This window comes from Bombyx mandarina, chromosome 22, assembly GCF_030267445.1.
Source record: "Bombyx mandarina strain Sakado chromosome 22, ASM3026744v2".
NCBI lineage: Eukaryota > Metazoa > Arthropoda > Insecta > Lepidoptera > Bombycidae > Bombyx > Bombyx mandarina.
The window spans coordinates 13,848,958-13,861,025 of NC_143228.1; the positions used below are offsets into that span (position 1 = coordinate 13,848,958).

A 12,068-nucleotide genomic window follows, 5' to 3' on the forward strand; every position below is an offset into this window, starting at 1 on the left:
TCGATACAGGTGTACTGAACACAGCTTTTAATTTAATTTTGTAATTTTAATTTAATGTTTAAGCCATTATGATACTTAGTATACTCGAATCAACTGTCGTGATTTCGTGATTATAAATAGACCCAGTCTAATCAGTGTTCGCGAACGATTTCCACAATAATAAATTACATTGTATAATAAAAATGATTTATATAAATCTAAATACTTCGTATATACAGATAATACCCTACCATCAGGATATTTTGTGAGATCGCAAAAGGAGGCACCATTATCCTGGGAATTTATATATCTGTACGTATAATATGTTTTCACTTTTTTGATAAGTTCTCTTTCCAGACTCAATTGTTAGTCTCTCGAGCTCAGTCTCTCAGTCCGTATTGAGTAAAAAAACAGTATGATTACTGTATAATGCTTTCTTGATGTTGAAGTAATATCAACATTACGTTGTTTAATAAATAGAGGAACGATTTTAACTTTTTGTTTATTTGAAACAAGTTTGTTTTTCCAAAGTTTACGTAAATATGTATTTACGTGTGTTAATTCTTCGAATTATAAAATGCGCTTCGTTCGTATCGTATTTTTAATTATTATTTTCAAGGCTTATTATTATACACAGTGTTAGATCACATTCTTGTGCATCAGTTTAAAGACTAGCACGAACCAACTACCGCCCTATTGACATCAAACTCACAAAAAGCAAAATCGCGTTCTTCAAAAGTGGTCACGCGACCCACTGCTGGTATCTCGTCCAGAATTAGCCGTGGTAACTCCATCGCCGCCATCAAAAATTTTTGATCACATCATACCGTGGGCCTCATAGGCCCAGTACCTATCGCTCTCAATAGAGGTATGACAGTATTCCGTCCCCAGATTAAGACAGTCCACGACCGAGCCGCGTTCCTACTCGTTCGACTCTACTCCGTGATTTGCAAGTGAAGTAAATTGTTCCTTCCTAATAAGGTACGTTCCGCCATGACTTATGCAAGTATAGTGTGTGCTCACGCAGCCTGCACACATATAAACTCTCTCCAGATCATCTAATCTCGTTTCTGCAGGACAGCCGTCATAGCAGCGTGGTACGTGAGGAATGTCGATCTTCCCGACGTCCTAAATTTAGAATCGATACGTCAGTCACTCATAGAAGCGTGGAAAAAAGAGACGTGAAACGATAACTCTCTTATTGTGGCCGCCATTAATTACTACTATTTCTCATTGGGTTGCGATCTCGATCCGGTGGTGGATTCTACGAGCAGGCCAGGGCCAGTGTTAATACCTTTCTCAGGTATTAACAGAGCCCATAAGCTCATCTATCGGTCACCGAGTACTTGAAATAGCCACATATGTTATCGACGATTAGGTGGGGAAATAGTACCGTCCTTGACTTCGCCGCCAGCTATCCCCTCGACGGCGCTTACATTGTTACCAGGTCTATCGAATATTTTTCTACGCTCACTTTGTTACTTATGTTTTGATAACCTAAGAATTTAAATTAAATACTTATTGTTGTTTGTTTTTAAGTGAATTGGAATGAAATCCACAGAAATACAAATCGTTTAATAACTTTAGGTTGGAACGTAGGTGCATATCAACATCCCGCTAATTTTGGTTGCTTAGCAATTAGCACTAGCATACCAATGTAATATAAATTATGAAACTAGGCAATTGAGTGACTGTTATAAAATTTCAGAACATAAAGGATTGATATTTCACAAAAAAACATTTAATTTTCCTGTTAAAATATTAACGCCCATTACAAAGAAATATTTAGATTTTTGCGTTAATAGTATTGGATTTCCTACCTTGGGGTGTATTGTATAGCCGTATGGTAATTACGGTTCCTCGTTCCTATATTATAAAGTACTTAAGCTGGCGCGCCGATTTCGAATAAAATCTAACTTTGACGTATAATATCGTAACGTAGGATTTGAAATCAACATGGTTCCCGGGAGATGAAAGACAACCAATTTACAATTTGTAATTTATTTTCAACAGCAGAAAAGGGGAAATTTAATTTTCGCCGAATCCAAAATTGAATTCCTCCGTGACTGCTCCAATAAAATCAAATGAATAATCCATTTAGTGTGCTCACGGGATTCTCGGAGATGAAACTAAAAAAAATCAGTAAAATACGTGACTTCACTCTGTTTACCTACCAACATTTTGTTAGCTGAAGCGGAATCTCAGATTTTTATGCTTAGATCAAAGCGTAGTCGATTTTGTGTTATTGATAATTTTTTGAACCTGGCATATTTTATTTCTTGGTTTCTTTTTTTTGCTTTTATAACAGTGCTATATCCTGAAATCGATATTTTCTACTGATTCTAAACTTTTATAATTTTGCTTGGTACTAATATTATAACCTATGTATTTCTATCAAGAAACCATGCTCTCAATCATATTTGATAGCTGCTATCTTGATGGCTGATATTGATTTAAATCCTTGTCTTCCTTGAATCCTTAAATAATATAGTACGAAATATAGGACTATAACTATGAATAACATCATTCTGATTACGTAGAAAGCAATTGAAATCTTTTGAATTTGGTGTGTCCATCTCCACACGTCTTCAAACGTTACATGTTAAAAACATTTTGTTTAAGGTATTCCATGGGTCCCTTTACAATTTTGGCTGTAACAAAACATTCTTAATTGGGTGTGTGCAAACATTCACAAACAAAAACAAAACATTCTTAATCGATAGCACGAAAGATTGCAGATAATGAATTGAAGATTCTCTATTCCGTCTCTATTCCTATTTTCTTTAACGTTAGCCGTAGTCATGAATAAGTATAATTTTTTCATTGAAAATTCTGATAGCGAAAACCGTGATATAAAAGCGTTGATAGATACGTTTTAGATATATTTTTTTTTTGGAAAGAATATCAACTAAAGAATAATAAATAGTGTACAGAATAATATCAGCTATTATTCATTTTTTAATTCAGAAAATTTGTCCACATTTTCTATAGCTTACTTCGACTGTGTTCTTTTTCATACTAAGCTCTTCTACTACATCTTCATTCTGGAGTCCGTATAACAATGTGCCTAATAATTTCATCTCTGAAAATCCAGTCTTACTTAGAACCATTCTCACTGTTAAGTAATTGGTCGTATGATAATGAGAGCGCTGTAACCAGTGGGGTCGCCTCGGATTCCGTTACAGGGTTCGTTTTTACGAGCACAATTGATATGAATTATTACTGTGTAACCCATTCCTTGCAACTTGAATTAAATTTAGTGTTATTTCTTGTCGTATCTTGCCCTTGTTTCGAAGTTATTGTTCAGCTTTTTCGGGTGCTACCATATTGATTTACGTTCTAGGATTAAAGTACTTTTTGTATGTGTCAAGAATAGAATTAAGATGTTGGAATCGTGATAGTACTGAGAGAAAAAGTCTGTTGTTATTTAAAGATAATTAATAGTTTTAGTTCATGAATTTGTTGGTTAACATCTATACACATAAATAAAATTGGTGTGTCTGTTTTTAATATTGAAATAGCCCCTTTTTACTACATGCATATGAATTTTGAACAATTTTTGTCTGTCTGTCTGTCTGTTTGTTCCGGATAATCTCTGAAACGGCTGGACCGATTTTGACGGGACTTTCACTGATAGGTAGCTGATGATATAAGGAGTAACTTAAGCTACTTTTTTTAGAGTAGCTTCGCCTCGCGGCATCACCGGCGGTACGACAATAACCGCGGGTAACATCGTGGGACTCAGCTATCAATATTAAAATTTAATGTTTAGTCTGACATAAAATTAAAATACTAAACACATATTTTAAGAAAAAGTCTGGTAATTAATGGTTTTTATACGAATTTAACGACTTCATGCTCAAAGCGTGGACTCTCTGCAAATCGCCTTATATATAGAAGACATCAATGTTGCGTAAGAAGCCTATAGAGAGACTTGTTGAGTACCGAAATGCAAATTACACATAGAAACTCCGGAAAAATGTTTCGGGGTTACGTGTCGGTAGTAACTCGTACTCGCTTGTTGGAATGGAAAGACCATTGCAAGAATATGATTTTTTTATTGCTTAGATGGGTGGGCGAGCTCACAGCCCACCTGGTGTTCAGTGGTTACTGGAGCCCATAGACATCTACAACGTAGGTGTGCCACCCACCTTGAGATATAAGTTCTAAGGTCTCAGTATAGTTACAACGGCTACCCCACCCTTCAAACCGAAACACATTACTGCTTCACGGCAGAAATAGGCGGGGTGGTGGTACCTACCCGTGCGGACTTAAAAATGGTCCTACAACCACTAAAAAGTTGTTTTGTTATTGTTTTGACGTTGTTATTGCGGTAGCAGGAAGATGAGCAGCATATGGCTCATCCGATGGTAATATTTACCGTCGCTCGGGGACATCAACAGTGGCGAGGAGCATATGCAAGCCACTACATACTGCTGTTACGTTCCGTAGAACTACACTTGGAATTTCTCAGGCTAATTTAATATGAGGAAAGAATCGTATCTTGGTCTTTTCGAGGACCAGGAGAGCTTTTCGAGAAAAGAATCCTTCGATATTGATCCTATATTGGTGAACATATATATTTACGTGGAAAGTAAACAAGCCATCTTACGCCACTGATCGGATCTGAACAACAAGAGAAACAATGAAACAATGGCCATGTTCAGTAGAGAACTTTCTGTTGCTGTTCAGTAGTGTTGCTGATTATAAAGATCTTTTCATGAAAATGCATACAAAGATCTCATCAAGCGTAACATAATAATATAGTGCCACAACTGTATACTAAATAAAATAACGGTCGGTATTCAGTGAGCTACCTTGCATTAGGTCAGCGGAGCGTGAATGTGTAGATTAAAAATATGTCCAAAACAGAAGGGCCATCTGTTGTCACATTTCAAGGTGACGAGCCGAGAAAACAGCTTGACTAAACACGTAAAATCATTTGCTATATTTTCAAGGTATGTTCACATGCGGAGATAATATTATAAAAATGCATGATAATACTCGCAACGCCATTACAAATAATCTGATTTGAATGATAATACAATATAAAACATCCAAAGGATTTTTTTCGGAAACTAAATGTATCTACATAATAACATCACGAGAGTACTGCCAAAACTAATTGTCGCGGTATTTTGATCAGAAGCCCCAAAATTTCTATAGCAATGGGATCATGTCCCTACCAACAAGATGGCAAAAAGTTATCGAACAAAATGGTACCTACATACTTTAGTTAGATGTAAATAAACTATATTAAAAAAAATTGTGAATTTTCTTAAAAAATTGAAAGAAACTTTTTCCCCAATCTATTATTAAGATACCAATTGTGTTTTTACTATTGACCGCTGGATGGTTTTGTATATTTTGTTTAGATTTTTGTTACAAATCCAGATATTGTCAGACTAAAATTTTCGATCCTACAAAAAAAAGCTGTTACATAAAGAATTGTCTTCGTAGGATTAGTCTGAAGTCGTCGTGGCCTAAAGGATAAGACGGGGCCGTTGTACTGCTTAAAGTGAGACCTTACAACTCATGTCTCAGTGTCTGTTGTAGATGTCTATGGGCTCCGGTAACCACTTACCATTATATGGGCCGTGAGCTAGTCCACCCATTTAAGCAATAAAAAATGATAAGGCGTTTAAGTTTCACAGAATATGCAAAATACAAGTATAATAAAGCACGAAAGTCGCATGTCGTGAGAGCATAGCTTCCATCGTCTCCGAAACTTGAACATGCAAACGAACCTTGGGAAATCATCGTTTTTCGGAGCACGTCCCCGAGATCGCGCGTTAGTGCCGGGTCAGAGAAACGGACCCTCGGAATTCGGGACCGTGGTCTTTTACGGTTACGCGCCGGTTGAAAGCCGCCGCCCGGATAATGCGTATGTTATCATAGGACGTATCATTTTTTTTCTCTTAAATGGGTGGACGAACTCACAGCCCTCCTGGTTTTAAGTGGTTACTGGAGCCCATAGACATCTACAACGTAAATGCGCCACCCACCTTGAGATATAAGTTCTAAGGTCTCAGAATAGCTACAACGGACTGCCCTACCCTTCAAGCCGAAACGCATTACTGCTTCACGGCAGAAATAGGCAGGGTGGTAGTACGCGCGGACTCACAAAATGTCCTACCACCAGTAATTACGCAAATTATAATTTTGCGAGTTTGATTTTTATTATACGATTGAATTCCTTCACCGTGGAAGTCTATCGCGAACATTTGGTGAGTACGTATTTCATTAGAAAAATTGGTACACGCCTGCGGGATTCGAACACCGGTGCATTGCTCGATACGAATGCACCGGACGTCTTATCCTTTAGGCCACGACGACTTCTAATCATTTGCAGTATTCCAATTATGTGTAAAGTTTCGATTGCGGGAATCAAGCTATGGATTCTTGGAAGCATTTTCTGGTATTTTCGCGAATTATCTCGCTTTTTCTGCGATTAAGATAATGTGAAAATCAGCTTTACGTTTTCTTTTTCTACATCATCAAGACATCAAATGGGGGTAACAGAAAATCGGCGTTATTCAATGCATCTACTTGCACATCAGCTGAGCCAATTCCTTTTGCATTTAATTTTTATTTTATTTACCTGTAATAATTCAAATCTGTAATAAAGGCAACACATGATTTTACTTTTTATTATTATACTGTCAGAGCAGGAAAGAAGCTTGTCTAATTTGTTGTTTTTAAATAGCCATATAATCTAACATCTCACCATTCACTTCTAATTTCAAAACTCGTATCGTTCTCAATAAAAACTCAAAACGCAGACACGTCTCGGATCGTGTTGGTGTTGCTGTTTTTTTTTATTTCTTTAAAAAATATCTAAGAAAAGAAACCGCATAATAATTCTGAGTTTCCTGTCGGAGCGTGTTCCGTCTCCAATGGCCACATAATTAGGGCCATACTTTACGCAACAGTCTATATATAATCAGGCCTCAATGGGACGACGGCTTGGCAGGCGGGATCGTTCAGGCTACTTAAAATGTTGCTGCACTTGATTGTGCCTTCTGGGATGCTTTGTTATAAGAACGTTCTGGAAATTTGGACAGATTATGTTATGAAATCTTTCTCTGTTATTATAAAAAATATTCTTTCATATTCTAAATTTGAAACTGAAAAAAATACTTTTGGAACGAAGTTCCTTATGGGACGATGCGGAGGGGTACCCTAACCGGGAAAAAACGTCCGTAACGTAAGATTTTCACTAGTAATGCACACAGTGTACGACTTAACTTTGTAATAACGTACCAAAAATTATATATTTTTTTATCATTCATTGACCACGATCTCAGAGCATTTGTTTGCGCAATACAGTAACTCTTATACAAACAACCGTGAATGAAGTGTACCACAATAAGTTCGCACGTTACCGAATAACCGTGGGTTGTTGCGAAACCTCCATTTTTATTTTCTTTATACCTCGAATAGAACTTAAAATTAATATTTTTATAATAAGGAACGAAGTTCCTATCCGGTGTTCCACGACACCACTCATCTTTTTTATTATTCCTTGTATGGGTGGTCGAGACCTGAGTCTCTGAGGGCCCACTTCGTATAAAGTGGTTATCAGACTCTAGTAACATAGACCTCAATGATCTAAATGCCGCCATCGACTTTGAAATATCAGTTTTATCGTGAAACGGTTGCTCCTTCCTTCAAACCTAAACGCAACGCGTCACAGCAGAAATGGTCAGGGCCGTAGAAATTACCCGTGTGGGCTCACAAGTCATCCTACTACCAGTAATTAGGCAAATTAAAATATTTGCGGGTTTCATTTTTATCTTACATATTACACGATGCTATTACTCCTTTACCGTGGAAGTCATTCGTGAACATCTGACAAGTACGTTATCAATTATAATAGGTGAATTGGTACCTGCCTGCAGGGTTCGAAAACCGGTACAGTGTCATCGCTCGATACGAATGTGCCGGGCGTCTTCTCCAGGACCTTTAGCCTCGACGACTTCAAAGACTTTGAATTCGACTATCTTTTAGTTTAAATTACAACTGTGTTGTACGTTTAGCTTTTTAATTAAATCTACCATTTACTTCTTTAATCTGGCATTTACTCGTACTATTTTCATCATATTATTATTATGAGTTGCGTTTCGAGTTCATTACAATTGTAATGGTTTTTTTTAAATTATTTATTAGTGATTATTGCTTATCAGTAGTATATTTGGACTAACGTTCATGATACAAGATTCACGCCGACCGGTAGTTGAGCTCACGGGCTTAACCTAAGAGAATAGCTAACACTAGCCCTAGCAAGAATTGTTTGAGATGATTCTATCATCTTGTTTTTACGGAGGAGTAGAGATCATCCATACTACCTGGAGCCACTGCGTTCATCCACAGTGCGTTTCCAGAGATCTTTTTCGCCACGTACTATCCGGCTTTGGAATGAACTCCCCTCTACGGAGTTTCCCGAGCGCTATGACATGTCCTTCTTCAAACGAGGCTTGTGGAGAGTACTTAACGGTAGGCAGCGGCTTGATTCTGCCCCTGGCATTGCTGAAGTCCATGGGCGACGGAAACCACTCACCATCAGGTGGGCCGTATGATTGTTTGCCTACAAGGGCAATAAAAAAAGAGCATTGCTCCGTTGAATCCACTACCGGATCAGAATCGCGATCTACTAAGAGGACACGGCGAATTTTCTAGCGTTCACTTCTATGTGCCTATAGTTCATTTCAACCCACGTACAAATTACTCCTACAATGTTAATTTTACATAACAAATGAAATCGAACAGTATTTTATCATCAAAACATTAATGCGCATTACCCATTTAGTGTCCCCATAAAACCCAGTCGTGAAAACTTTCGTTCTACAACGCTGTGGCCCAATAAACCTTTATGTTTACGTATTAGTACTATTTATAAACGGGTCCACCGAAACTGGTTCAAAGGCTGTCGACTTCTAAGATTCCTTTTTAATGTGATTTCCTACTTTATTTATGGACTTTTTTGACCAACCGTTGACCAAGACCGGGTGGTCTTCGTTGTTTAGTCTATAATAAGTTTGTACCGATAAATTTTGTTCCTGAAATTGCAACAAACTTATAGAAAGTGACTCATGATTTAAATTGAATTTGAAATTGAATGTCAGTAATGTCTAGCCACCAGTTAAGGAGAAGGAACTAACTATTAAAAAATTTATTAGATAAGTGAGTAAGTAATTCAACACGTAAATAAGATAATATCATCCATTATGGTTTTTATCTGTTTTTAATCATGTTATCGTGTTCAGTATCTAACCTTCTAACAAAATAATAATTTAGAAATAACTTTTTGCACCAGGAATGTTGTTTATTTTCAATATTTTACTAATATAATTTTAGTAATGTAAACCAAGATACGTAATTAATAAATGTATTTATTGTAATAAAATAAATAAAGGTCCTTATATAAAATGATTAGTATAAAATGACTGGAATAGTTTAATACCATGATGTTCGAGATAAAGTATTAGAGAAAATAAATAAAATATATAAATTACTCTTAAAACTTATATTCGGTTGCGGTCACGGATCATTTTTAGTGTTTAACTTCGATTGTTATTGTAAAATAGACGCTACGAGCACTAAGTATATTTCACCAAAAATAATATCAAGTTTCCGTAATTTCGCCTTTAGCTAACGGAAAGTGGTTGGCGAAACCCTCTTGGCACTCAAATGCGTTTAGCGTCCATCGCCTCCGACATAATTTGATATGTGGCTAATCTGAAATGAAGTTACACGACGTATGTTAGGATTAGAGCTGCTAATATTTTGGTGGAAATGTAACATTTTTTTATCGAATTGAAAATATGATTTGTTTCAGTTGCGGGAAAACCCTTTTTTTATTGGCTTTATAAGAATACTAGTTTACTGTCTATCTAATGTTGAAAGGTTTTCAGGAATCGTGGAGACCATTTACGCTGACCTTTATCTCAAGTCCGGTCCAAGCCTCGTTTTATTTTAAATAGGCTGCCGCTACATTACCCTTTCAAGCTGTATTGAACGTTGTTTCACGGAAATTTCGGAAGCCGTGTCGTGGTGGCAACAATTTGCAATTTAAGGAACCTCATTAACAAACTTAATCCGGTTACAAGCTAACATCTTTATTAGATACTTAGCAGTTCTCAATCGTATTTCGAACATTAATTCCGAGACGAAAATAAATAAACCAATTATTAGACAGCTTGTCATTTTTACCAGTATTTATATACCCCTAAATCTCTTGACAGCTGTGCTAATGACTGTCATGTTATTTCCAAATATGAAAATGGGCCTTAAATAAATTGATGTGTCATTTTTCAAAAAAAGAAAAGATGCAGAGAACATTTTCAAAAAAGGTGCAGAGAACATTTTTCAAAAAAAGAAAAGATGCTGAGAACATTTTCGATCCTTCAAATAAATACGTTTGGAGTGTTCGTTTATAGACTATCCCAACGGGACTCTAACTACGCATTCCATTAGCAAAACATCCTAATTTCAGAATTTGCCGCGAAACAAACAAACCAGCAGTACCTACCTCATTAAGTGCTAATACAGTTCAAATACAGCTAACTTACGTCTTTGATGTCGTTTCGCTCGTGACAAAATCGGCGTTTTCGGCGGTTTCGTCTTAACAGTCCTGTAGCAATAGAAGGGCTCCTCCTTCGAACCTTTTTGTTGTTTCAACACTGGAAGTTTGAAATTAGCGAACATTGCACTCTTTAGCACTGGCACTCACGTCATGTCCTCCATTATCGTACGTCGAAATATCGACAGAAAACACACGGTGTAGAAACGTGCGCATCCGCCGCGGTTTCTAAATATTGTGACTTGTTGTTTTGTGAGCACGCGTCCAGTTTAAAAATAGACTTGACTAGCGTCTGTTCCCCGTCCGTTAGTTATATTTTTAATAAATAAAAACACTACACAAATATTATAAGTAATAAAGTACGGTATAAATATAAATGCTCTGGCTATTTTTTTTATCTTGTTTTGTAATGAATCGTCCGACTTTCGGTCCTGCGTCTGCCTCGCCGGTGATTCCTGGTGCGTTTTATTTATAACGATCGACGTTATCCAACGTTTACTTAGAAAACTGTTGACTTACAGAAGAATTATGGGCGATTTTGATCGTATTGGTTGAAGAATTTATGGCTGCTTTTCGGGAGTTCCCGTTTAGCGTTTTACGTCCTACGCTTGCGTTATGTTTTAGCGAACAAAAAAAACGTGAGTAAGACGATCCAATAAATTCAAATTTAAAACACTACATAAGCAACTATCATTATTAGGTGTAAAATTGATCTAAAACAGGCAAATAGTATTATATAAAGCTTAAAGTTATCTTTATACGTTTTCAAGTCAAGCTTTCTTGCATTGTTAAATTACTTATTTAAAGCTGAATTTTCAGGCATAGGCATGCTTTAAACTAGTTTCTAAGAAAGCTATTATAGTTTTAAATTCAATGTATACTTCGGTCCAGCACACAATATAGGAAATTGATAAAAGTATGGGAAAAAATAACTTGTTTATAACCTGTTGGTTATAATTATTAATATACAATTTGTTATAATAATAAATGAAGCCAATCCACATTTTTCATTTGAATTAATCAAACCGCTCGTCACGCATGCTTTTCACGTTCTAATAATTATTTTTGTTTTGTTTACCTAATTTTAATTCTTAAAATACTCAAGGTGTACGTCGACGTAGGTGTTTCTACGAAAGCAGGCACTTTTTTTTTTTAATTGCTTAGATGGGTGAACTAGCTCACAGCCCACCTGGTGTTAAGTGGTTACTGGATCTCATAGACATCCACAACGTAAATGCGCCACCCACCTTGAGATATAAGTTCTAAGGTCTCAAGTATAGTTACAACGGCTGCCCCACCCTTCTAACCGAAACGCATTACTGCTTCACGGCAGAAATAGGCAGGGCGGTGGTACCCATCCGCGCGGACTCACAAGAGGTTCTACCACCAGTAATTACGCAAATTTTAATTTTGCGGGTTTGATTTTTATTACACGATGTTATTCCTTCACCGTGGAAGTCAATCGTGAACATTTGTTGAGTACGTATTTCATTAGAAAAATTGGTAC

General features: G+C 36.6%; 1 protein-coding gene across 7 annotated transcripts in view; it reads right to left on the reverse strand.

Annotated features, from left to right (window-relative positions):
* The window catches only part of Grip (Glutamate receptor interacting protein), a 313,660-nt gene that overhangs the window by 51,226 nt on the left and 250,366 nt on the right, over window positions 1-12,068 (reverse strand). The window contains exon 1 of one of the 7 annotated variants that reach the window (XM_089737188.1): window positions 10,551-10,983. The exons of the other annotated variants lie outside the window; for them this stretch is intronic. Within the exon in view, the coding sequence (XP_089593314.1) occupies window positions 10,551-10,686 (136 nt within the window). The 5' untranslated portion in view covers window positions 10,687-10,983. Of the gene's footprint in view, window positions 1-10,550; window positions 10,984-12,068 lie in introns of those variants that run through there. 7 annotated transcript variants of the gene reach the window in all.